This window comes from Danio aesculapii, chromosome 24, assembly GCF_903798145.1.
Source record: "Danio aesculapii chromosome 24, fDanAes4.1, whole genome shotgun sequence".
Lineage (NCBI taxonomy): Eukaryota > Metazoa > Chordata > Actinopteri > Cypriniformes > Danionidae > Danio > Danio aesculapii.
Genome location: NC_079458.1, coordinates 41,874,582 through 41,886,610, shown reverse-complemented (window position 1 = coordinate 41,886,610; position 12,029 = coordinate 41,874,582). Strand labels below are relative to the sequence as shown.

The 12,029-nt window shown below is 40.2% G+C and overlaps 1 protein-coding gene across 1 annotated transcript in view; it reads left to right on the top strand.

Moving 5' to 3' along the window:
• Positions 1-12,029, top strand: part of LOC130218269 (piezo-type mechanosensitive ion channel component 2) — a 92,706-nt gene that overhangs the window by 62,781 nt on the left and 17,896 nt on the right. Inside the window, 7 exon segments of the mRNA XM_056450410.1 lie at positions 739-879; positions 2,773-3,039; positions 7,220-7,478; positions 7,665-7,847; positions 10,032-10,251; positions 10,584-10,713; positions 10,875-11,022. Coding sequence (XP_056306385.1) covers positions 739-879; positions 2,773-3,039; positions 7,220-7,478; positions 7,665-7,847; positions 10,032-10,251; positions 10,584-10,713; positions 10,875-11,022 — 1,348 coding nt within the window.

The following is a 12,029-nucleotide window of genomic DNA, read 5'->3' as shown; positions in this document are numbered from 1 at the left end:
TGTGTTTCTGTAGTGTTTACAGTGAATCCAGCATTGATGAGTGTGTGAATGTGTGTGTGTTTCTGTAGTGTTTACAGTGAATCCAGCATTGATGAGTGTGTGAATGTGTGTGTGTGTTTCTGTAGTGTTTACACTGAATCCAGCATTGATGAGTGTGTGAATGTGTGTGTGTTTCTGTAGTGTTTACACTGAATCCAGCATTGATGAGTGTGTGAATGTGTGTGTGTTTCTGTAGTGTTTACACTGAATCCAGCATTGATGAGTGTGTGAATGTGTGTGTGTGTTTCTGTAGTGTTTACACTGAATCCAGCATTGATGAGTGTGTGAATGTGTGTGTGTTTCTGTAGTGTTTACAGTGAATCCAGCGTTGATGAGTGTGTGGATGTGTGTGTGTGTTTCTGTAGTGTTTACACTGAATCCAGCATTGATGAGTGTGTGAATGTGTGTGTGTTTCTGTAGTGTTTACAGTGAATCCAGCGTTGATGAGTGTGTGGATGTGTGTGTGTGTTTCTGTAGTGTTTACAGTGAATCCAGCATTGATGAGTGTGTGAACGTGTGTGTGTTTCTGTAGTGTTTACACTGAATCCAGCATTGATGAGTGTGTGAACGTGTGTGTGTTTCTGTAGTGTTTACACTGAATCCAGCATTGATGAGTGTGTGAATGTGTGTGTGTTTCTGTAGTGTTTACAGTGAATCCAGCATTGATGAGTGTGTGAATGTGTGTGTGTGTTTCTGTAGTGTTTACACTGAATCCAGCATTGTGGAGGAGTCTACACCGGATGAGGAGCGAGTCCTGAGGACCAGCCAGCGCAGCCGACCCAAACTCTGTAGACTCTCCGGTGTGGACGTACCATCATCTGCTGACAGTGCAGCCTCCAGGTGTGTGTGTGTGTGTGTGTGTGTATACGCATATGCTTCACTGCTGTCAATAGGAGGCAGGTGACTCTTTTATAGCTGTGAACCGGTCTCTCTCACACACACACAGCTGTGTGTTACAGTAACACTGATATAGATCTGTGCTGACAGACACAGACAGAATCAGTTCAGTCAATGCTAATGGCACACACACATTTCCCATGTGATGTTAAACAGATTTTTTTTCAACACATCTTTAAACATAATAGCTTTAAGCAGAACTCGCTAAATGACATGTATTGCATTATATATATATATGTAAAATGAAATAAATAGATATAACAAAATTATTATACAAACACATTGTTGAACATGATAGTCTTAATGAGCAAAGCAACCAACATCCACGAGTGAATGGAAGATGAAGAACACAAAAGAAGAAGCTTTGAAAAATGCTGGAAATCTGTAACCATTGACTTTCTTGGTGTCTGTTTTTCCTACTGTGAAAGTCAATAGTTCCAGGTTTTCAGCATTCTTCAAAATATCTTCTTTTATATTCAACTAAACAAAGGGAGAGTGAATAGTTAGTAAATGTTTGTCTTTGAGTGAACTATTCCTTATAAAATCATCAATATTGCGCTGTGTTGGCTTTAATTCAGAGGAATGTATTATCTTCAGTTCATTCTGTTGATTTTTAATACTCGTAATCCAAGTTTTTAGCAAAAATAAATGGTAAAAATCCTAATATAATCCATATCTGCTATTATTTTTGCCATGAACATAGCCATAGAAGCTGGCATGGTGTTAAACACAAACACACTATCCCTTTAAAGCAGTGTTTCTCAATCCCAGTCCCAGAGTAAATGTCAACAATACACTAATGTATGCACATTTATAAAGCTATACGTAGTATTATATCATCTGTGCATTAAATAACACATAATAAATGACAGCTTGTGTGAGGTGTGTGTAATGCGGTGTGTAGGACAGTGAATCTGACATCACTCTCTATTCTGGCTGCTATTTTCAGCCTCGCACTATTTCATTACTTGTTTTTAAGACTTGATAACATCAACATAGTTTTTTTATTTTCTTATTTGAGCAAATAGCATTGTAAAATAAGGATTAGTTGTGCTCTCCCATTCACTGCACTCTGAGTTTATCAACTATGATGAGTTGTGCTGCGGAAAAACACACCAATGTGGAAACGGTCCATCGAGAAACGCTGCTTTAAAGCAGGTCAACTCTTCCCTCTAGTGGTGAATGTGAGGAATGACAGGAATGAAGAGTTCTCTCTTGTGTCTGAGTGTTGAATACCAGATGATGAGGGGTTTTTCTCAGGAATTGTACTTTACTAAATAGTTTTACAAGTGTGTACTTTAACTTTCACTTGAGTATATGGGTAGTGCTGTATCGGTGCTTTTACTACGCTATTATCCTTCAATCTGCAGTCGTTACTTTATTTTGTGCTTAGATTTTGCTTAGAAAATGTGTTAAAACAGGTGATAGAAAAGAAAGACAGTAGTGCGATCTGTCAGGTGTTCTGTAGAGCAACCTCAAGACACAATCGCTTTAGAAACACAGCGAACGTGTGCAGTATGAAGCATTAACAGTGTCCGAGAAGAGGCAAAATCATTACATGTAAAGACTGAGAGACTGTTTAGATGATGATGATGATGATGATGAAGATGAAGGACTGAAATCACCAAATGGCCTTAAATAATCAGTAAATGCACCACAGAATGTTAGGTGTTCACACATGTAAACGCATCAACCTTTATAATTGAATACTCACTACACTTTTCACTCAGACTTTGAGTAATATTTACACCATTTTACTGTACGTGCACTACATGTTTGGCCAAGCAATGGTACTTGTACTTGAGTATAGTTAGTCAGTACTCTTTCCACCTTCAGTGAGCACACGCAGGGCACGGAGCTGTACTCTCGGCAGGGCACCAGTGACACCGTGGAGGAGTGCGGTGCGGACACACTGTGGTCCAGCGCTTCAGACCTGCTGCAGACGCCACACAGAGACGTCCCGCCGTCATACAGCAGAGCCACGGGCCTGGACCGCGTGTGTGACGAACGCAGACTGACGATTCAGACGCCGGAGGACTCCAACAGCGGGACACTGCAGACCTCCAGCCACCAGCTGACCGCCAGCGAGCTGCTGCAGACACGGTCAGAATAAACCCCACACACACACACGCACGCATGCACTTCAGCAGTTTATTGTGTTTGCAAGGTTGTGTCGGGAAGATGAATGTCTATTACTGCATTTAAATGATTAAAAATAAAGTCCGAACATTATAAAAAACAAAACATGTCAAATTTAACCTAAAAAGCGGCAGCTGTGATCAGCAGAAGCCATCAAATAACTGTTTTTAATGTGACTATAACCTACTGTATATTAAAGTGCTGTTAATTTCAGTTTAATGAGACTCTCTTGCTGGGATAAACCTTTTGAATGGTAATAAAACAAACTTGCAACATCTGATGGAATGATTATAACGTGTAAACAGGCACAGTTGATATAATGCATTGTTTCAAAAGGCTGACTATGTTGTCTAGTTATGTTATGTTACATTATGTGTAGATATTACAGGCCTGTAGGCAGCCTGGTGAACGGGGGGGTTCTTTATTCTCCAAAAACTGGACCATTTAGCAGATATTCGCCTCATTTTCTGTTTAATGATGAGATTTAAAGACTGATTTCAGATGACATATTCAGCACTATGTATTTAGCTGAATTAGCTTGTCGGGGAAAATATCAGCTAAATATTCAGACTAAAGAAATATGACAAATATTTGTCAATCATTAATTTTCTTTTTGGCTTAGTCCCTTTGTTAATCAGGGGTCGCCACAGTGGAATGAACCGGCAATTTATCCAGCATATGTTTTACGCAGCGGATGCACTTCCAGCTGCAACCCATCGCTGGAAAACACCCATACACTCTCATTCTCTCACACACACACACACACTACGGACAATTTTAGCTTACCCAATTCACCTGTACCGCATGTCTTTGGACTTTGAAACTGGAGCACCTGGAGGAAACCCACGCGAACGCAGGGAGCAGGAGCGTAGCAACCGGGGGGTACGGGGGGGACACGTCCCCCTCTCTTTTACAGACAGACCATTTAGAAACAGGTGATTAATAATTATATGAACATATGATCTCATACAGCCGTCCCCCCCACTTTTAAAATGTCTGCTACGCCCCTGGCAGGGAGAACATGCAAACTCCACACAGAAATGCCAACTGGCCCAGCCGGGGCTCGAACCAGCGACCTTCCTGCAGTGAGGTGACAGCACTACCTACTGCGCCACTGCGTCGACCAAATATTTATTTTTAAAATACAAATTCATTGCATCATACATCGTTAGAAAACAGTTTTTAATAAAAACTGAAGCCTAGTGTCATTTTTTAAGCAAATAACAAACTGGCCAGCACATTCATCTGTCCACAATATAGCCATTTAAATAATAAAAAAGGAAAATAATGATAATAATTTAGAGCTTTACACTTTTTTTTGTAGCCTCTCTCGTAAAAAAAAAGTCGATTTGAAAATAGATGGATAACAGTAAATAGCCGAAATATTCTTCAAACTGATTTGTAATATGGGCCACTTTTGGTGCTTCACACTTTTTGATTGGTCCTGTTTTCTTTCAGGAATAAGGGTCCATGATTTAAAGAATAAAAGTTACTCGTCAGATGTTTTCTCTCTTTCTAAACAATACAGTATGGAAAGATGACTTTGCTTATGTCTGATGTTTTCTTGCTCAGCTGGATGTTGGACTGAATGTTGTTGATTAACTTAAGTCACACCAGCATTCCGCTTGGTCTTAAACAGTTTTGGGTCGGTTATTTTTCTATATAAAATAGGATAAATGAGCTCATGGGACAAATTCTGGACCTTTGTCAGTGAGGAGTGGGTCTTCCGAACCACCCGAACCCTCCCTGGCTACAGAGCTGTAATATGGGTATTAAAAAGGCTATCTGTTTAGTAAAAACGTAAAAGTTTCCCTAAAGTGGAGCTGCTGCAGAACAGGTTAGACTCCACACCACACGCATGCACTTTAGCAGTTTGTGTGGTCTATTAGCAGTTGATTTTGTTCATAAGCTTGTGATTAATATCTCTTAGAAAAGAACAACAGCAGAAAACCCAATGTCTCTATGAGTGGTGTGTGTATGCTGTGTGTTAATCAGAAGCATGGGTGTAAATCCTGGGTGGGACCCCCGCATCTAAAGGTTGTGTTCCCAAATAAAAAAGTAATTAAAACTCACGCTCTCCATTGTGAAAAATATATGGATGTATACCTACGATAATAGCGTAAGTAAATAAACAAAAAACAAAAAACCGCAACAAATGCATGAAGAAACAGTTGATTTCCCCCTCCCCTGTCCTCACAGTGGTTTGGCCCATTGCCTGCTTTCCCAGTTGATCTCATCTACTCTCCACACTCGGGTCAGGTGTGTGGTTCTGGCTCTGTTGATGTTGAACTCCAGTAAGTAGAGTGCTTTATTGACTTTAAATGAAGCCGTTCTCTTTAAAGTAGTTGATGCAGACTCATTCGCAGATGTCATTTCCCATGCGTCTGCCATATGAGCGATTAAAATATGCTTTATCTAGTTAACATTAGCTCGTTTACAATGGCTTATTGCAAAGTGCACTCCAACTAACACGCCGAAGCCGTTTCCCACGTTTCAATTGAGACGACTTGGCATAATGTTCAATTAGCATATTATTGAGCTGTGCGTTTACTAAATGAGCACTGTGCTATGTCTGAACTGACCCCACTGTAGTTTATGTATGATCGATTTCTGTTCTGTCTTAATTAAACTTAAATAAAAATGTCAACCTTTTTAATTGGGTTTTTATTAAGCATGTCAAATCCACAGCTATATCAGTGAGTGAAATCACCATCCCTCTCTCAGCAGCTCTGCCTGACCAGCTGACCCACCCACACCCTTCCCTAAACAATAATAAAGACAGAAGCAAAGATTTGACTGTGGGGAGATCGCTTTATACGTTTCATTTCACTCTATTATTTGTGCCCCCTTCAAAAATTACTCTGAGGAATGTTATATTTATTGTTTCCCCCTACTGTTAAATGAAATGTACAGCCATGATCAGAATAATGGGGAATTAATGAACGAATCTCCATCAGGCTGTTCTGTTGTGTAGTGTGTGTTATTGTGTGGTAATCAGGCCGTTCTGTTGTGTAGTGTGTGTTATTGTGTGTTAATCAGGCTGTTCTGTTGTGTTGTGTGTGTTGTTGTGTGTTAATCAGGCTGTTCTGTTGTGTAGTGTGTGTTATTGTGTGGTAATCAGGCCGTTCTGTTGTGTAGTGTGTGTTATTGTGTGTTAATCAGGCTGTTCTGTTGTGTAGTGTAGTGTGTTTGTTGTGTAGTGTGTGTCTGTTGTGTAGTGTGTGTTATTGTGTGTTAATCAGGCTGTTCTGTTGTGTAGTGTAGTGTGTTTGTTGTGTAGTGTGTGTCTGTTGTGTAGTGTGTGTTATTGTGTGTTAATTGGCTGTTCTGTTGTGTAGTGTAGTGTGTTTGTTGTGTAGTGTGTGTCTGTTGTGTAGTGTGTGTGTTATTGTGTGTTAATTGGCTGTTCTGTTGTGTAGTGTAGTGTGTTTGTTGTATAGTGTGTTTCCGTTGTGTAGTGTGTGTAGTGTGTGTTATTGTGTGTTAATTGGCTGTTCTGTTGTGTAGAGTGTTTGTTGTGTAGTGTGTGTCTGTTGTGTAGTGTGTGTGTTATTGTGTGTTAATTGGCTGTTCTGTTGTGTAGTGTAGTGTGTTTGTTGTGTAGTGTGTGTCTGTTGTGTAGTGTGTTATTGTGTGTTAATTGGCTGTTCTGTTGTGTAGAGTGTTTGTTGTGTAGTGTGTCTGTTGTGTAGTGTGTGTTGATGTGTGTTAATCGGCTGTTCTGTTGTGTAGTGTGTGTTATTGAGTGTTAATCAGGCCGTTCTGTTGTGTAGTGTGTTTGTTGTGTTGTGTAGAGTGTTTGTTGTGTAGTGTGTCTGTTGTGTAGTGTGTGTTGTTGTGTGTTAATCAGGCCATTCTGTTGTGTAGTGTGTTTGTTGTGTAGTGTAGTGTGTTTGTTGTGTAGTGTGTGTTATTGAGTGTTAATCAGCTGTTCTGTTCTGTTGTGTAGTGTAGTGTGCCTGTTGTGTAGTGTGTGGTATTGTGTGTTATTCGGCTGTTCTGTTGTGTAGTGTGTCTGTTGTGTAGTGTGTGTTTGTTGTGTAGTGTGTGTGTGTGTGTGTGTTTGTTGCGTAGTGTGTGTTTGTTGTGTAGTGTTAATTTGTTGTGTGTTAATGGGCTGTTCTCTCTCCTCGTCCTCCTCCAGGATGTTCTACGATGCGGATCTGGAGCAGTCGGAGTGTTTCTACAGCTCTCAGCCTCAGCTCCTGCAGCTCTGCTACTCGCTCTACAGCGTGCTGGTGTCTCACTCTCAGATGGTCTGCTATCTGGTCATCATCCTCAACCACATGATCTCCGCCTCGGTGGCCACGCTGGTGCTGCCCGTGCTCATCTTCCTGTGGGCCATGCTGTCGGTGCCGCGGCCCAGCAAACGCTTCTGGATGACCGCCATCGTCTACACGGAGGTGGGTTTAACACTAACCCTTGTGCGCTGTTCAGATCGGGTCCCCTTTGGTGATGTTGGTGCTGTATTTGCTCCGTCGACTGCCATTATAATCACACTTATCGATTGCGAAGCCGTGACAGCAGATGATCATGCGTTCCTGATTGTTCCGGTGTTAAACTACCGCGCTGTCTGTTTCTACACACAGGTGACAATAGTGATAAAGTACTTCTTCCAGTTTGGCTTCTTCCCGTTTAACCAGAGCATCGAGGTGGACAAATCCAAGCCTTTTCACCCGCCCAACATCATCGGTGTGGAGAAGAAGGAGGGATACGTTCACTATGACCTGGTGCAGCTGCTGGCGCTCTTCTTCCACCGCTCCATCCTCAAGGTCAGATTATCATTACGCCGGCTGATGAACACTGTAAGGCAGGGGTCACCAAATCACCAACCCTAATCAAACACACCTGAACAAGCTAATCAAGGTCTTACTGGGTACAGTCAGGCAGGTGTGTTGAGGCAAGTTGGATCTAAACCCTGCAGGGACACCGGCCCTCCAGGAGCGAGATTGGTGACCTCTGCTGTAAGGTGTGCCGTTATTTTCCGATAAATGCACAGATAAAGTAGTTCCGGCATGTTAGAGTGCATTATAGCTCCATATCACTACGCTGAATGATTTGGGTTATTTCACAGCTACAAGTCTGTACGTGCGCTGGAAACGTTTTGGAAAATATTATAGAATATTAACACTAAACATTAAATTAATTAAATATTAATGTTTACAGTTAGACAAGTGTTTATATTTTCAGTTAAGTGCTTAAAACGTGCTTAACTGCAATTGTGTTGCTTTCATAATAATTAATCTGAGTAACTAGGTAATCGTAATGAACAATTTAAATTAAATATTGTTTATTTTAATTTGTTTGCTTTTAAAATGAAATGAAAATGAAAGTTATAAATATATTAAATTATATATTAATATATATTAAATATATTATAGTGTAATATATTCCTTAATGTGTGCCCTTTAAGACAAGACAAATTGCATGGAGATGCATGAACTTAAAATTAATTAATAAATAAATAAATATATATATGTGTGTGTGTGTGTGTGTGTGTGCGTGTGTGTGTATTTATATTTATATAAATATTTATAAGAGCAATTTCAGCGTTATGGATGTGACATTTGCAGTAAAATCTCAAAACATGAATTGACAGAGGAAGTAAATGTTAACGTTATATTGAAACATCTGTTTAGATTTTTAACACAGCTAGCCACAGAGTTATAGGAGCAGACAAACAGCGATCTGTAAACATGTATTATATTTTAAATGAGGAAAATAAACAATTTTCAAAACCTGGTACTGAAAAATCAATCACATCCAAATGAAAAGTTTGTTTTGACATAATATATGTGTGTGTGTGTGTGTGTGTGTGTGTGTGTGTGTGTGTGTGTGTGTGTGTATACTGTGTTTATTGATTATGCATATATTTGAGAAATATATACAGGTCAGATCAATGTGTCTTTCCTATGTGAAAGGAGTTTTATAATTACTGTAAGTGTATTAATGCACTCTGGATTGTATGGATGTGATAAAGTCTGCGGGTTTACAGTAAACACCATACTTTGTAGAAATTCTGTGAATTAAACTGCACAACCCAAAAGCAACGCTGCTAATCAAAAGGAGAAGAGTCAGCTCTTTATAGAAGAAAAACGACTGATTTGAGTTGGCATTTGTGTATTTATGAGGGAAAAGCTGCGTTATGGATGTGACGGATGTGAAATCGCCCCTTGTGTGACTTTGGTAAATCAAATATAATAGTTTAAAAACACAGACAGAGACATTTTGGAGTATTTTTAAAGCACTTTAAAATACAAGCCTACACAAAAAACCCAGAAACGGTTTTGCTGTTTTGGTGAAAACTACATTATTTTCAAGGCAAGCTTGACATTTGTATGGAATCGCTCGTATATACAAATATAAGATGAAAGACGACACATTTAAGAAGCAAGTAAATGACATTTTATAAGAGTAAATGACAGCAAATCAATGTTTGAGCTTAAGGGGAAACTGCAAACATTGTCATTAATGTATTATTAAATATAATATATAAATATAATACTAAATATAATTAGCATCTGATATAATGTGATTAGGTATGTACATGTAGTAGTTTGATGGTGTATTAGTATTATGAAGCGCATCCAAAATAGAAGTTAGTTTTGACACAATGTGTGTGTGTGTGTGTGTGTGTGTGTATTATATTTTGTATTGATTATGTGCTATATTTGTGTAGTGTGCTTTACACTAATAAATTGGGTTATAATAATAATAATAATAATAATAATAATAATAATAAGTGTGTTGAATTATTTATTCTGTATATTATTACAGGTCAGATCAATAACACAGCAATAAAAGCTGTCTTTCCTATGTGAAAGGAGTTTTATAATGAGTGTAAGTGTAATAATGCACTCTGGATTGAGCTGAGTATTAAACAGTCCATCAGCGGTGTTATTGTGTCCATGACATGTGTTTAGATGAAACGAATACTGCTTTTGTCTCCTGTTCAGTGTTACGGTCTGTGGGATGAAGAAGAGCCGCGCTCCGTCCCTGCGCACACATACTCAGACGCTGAAGAGAAAGCTCAGTGTTTCTCTGAGAAGAGCCCTGTGGAGGACACGCACACGCTGTCACACACACACCTCCGGCTGGCCAGAAAACAGCAGTCAAATGCAGGCGTGCGCCGACAGAGCTCCAGCGTCTCGCAGAAGTCCGCTCGATCTAAAACAGGTGAACGCAGATAACTTACACTACACAGACTCTACACAACAACCAATAACACACACACACCTCACACTCTACACCGGTGTTTCCCAACCCTGTTCCTGAAGGCACACCAACAGGACGCATTGTCAACCTCTTCCTAATCAAACACGCCTGAATGGACTCATTAGACTCAAAACCTGAAGTGAATGGGTCAGACGAGGGAGACATCCAAAATATGTACTGTTGATGTGCCTCTGCAGGCCTTCCTCCCGTAGAGTGACAAGACGAATCTTCATCTTTGAATGTAAATCTGTGTGTGTGTGTGTGTGTGTGTGTGTGTGTGTGTGTGTGTGTGTTTACAGGCAGTTCAATGTCTAGATCGAGTGTCCGCCGCTCTCTCAGCGCTCAACAGAAGAGCCGTAAAGAACTCATCATGGAAAAACTGAGAGAGCAGCTCATCAGAGCCAAACGCTTCACCGTCAAAACGTAACACACACACACACACACACACACACTTATCTATTATTAGCAAACAACACACCATCATATCATCATGTTTTCATTTCTGCAGTCTGATTGGTGTGTGTGTGTGTGTGTGTGTGTGTGTGTGTGTGTGTGTGTGTGTGTGTGTGTGTGTGTGTTTTCAGGGTTCTGGACATCTACCTTCCCATCAGGCAGTTCTTCTACAGCCTCATCCACCCCGAGTACAGCGCAGTGACGGATGTTTATGTGCTGATGTTTCTGGCCGATACGGTCGACTTCATCATCATCGTCTTCGGCTTTTGGGCCTTCGGGGTTTGTAGAGTTTCGCTGCTCTTGCTGTACATGGCCGATTCATATTAGATACGTGCATAAGTTGTACATGAAATGTGCATGTTTATATGTGTATCCGTTAAAAACCTATACAGACATGCAAAGCAAATCCTCGAGCACTGGAGTAATTAATGCCAAAGTGAAATGAAAAATACGGCTTCTCTTTATTACCGGACACACTTGTGAATAAGGCATGTACATATATATTTATTTGTTTAAAAAATGAAGAAATTTGTATTATTTTAATGACATTTTAATGTAACTAAACAAAAACAAATCATATACATGGACAAACAATGAAAAATCGTTGAAACTGCAGTATTTATCAGTAGATTATCAGTGCACATCTTTCATTTGTCTGGCAATCCCATCATACTATATTTGTTCTCTGATTGGTTTTCACGGCGTGAGGGATGGGGTCAACTTGTCAATCAAATGAGATCCACCAATAGCATACAGTGTTTCCTCTAGGATGTTTTCCAGCTGTGGCGGCAGGCCTTTTCTTTATCTATCTGTGGCGTTATTTTAATATCAAATGTGGTGAGCGCAGTATTACGAGTCGAGATGGCATTCATGTAATAGCCAACAGCATGTGGATCTCTTTGCTTGCGTGCCGATTTCCTCTGCTCGTGCACAAAGCTTCTTGCGGGCCCTCAAATATGTGCTCCTCAAGCGCACACAGTGTTGCCAGATTTGGGCGGTTTCCCGCCAGCCCCAGTCTGCCCTCATAAACCTGTTTTGATCTCCCAAAGTGATGCTATAGCCCTCGTTCTTCGCATACATATGCTTAGAACAGTGGATAAACGCTTGTGATCTCGACAGCTTTTGGGCTGGAAACAGTCAGCATCATCTGGCAACACTGAGCGCAGATCTTCTAGTGCGCTCTCAAATAAACGCTGCTGAAGTGTGATGTAGTGCGTTTATGTACGAGTATGTCTCCAGCATTTATTAGATTTGCTCAGAATATTTATCAATGTCTCTAATAGACC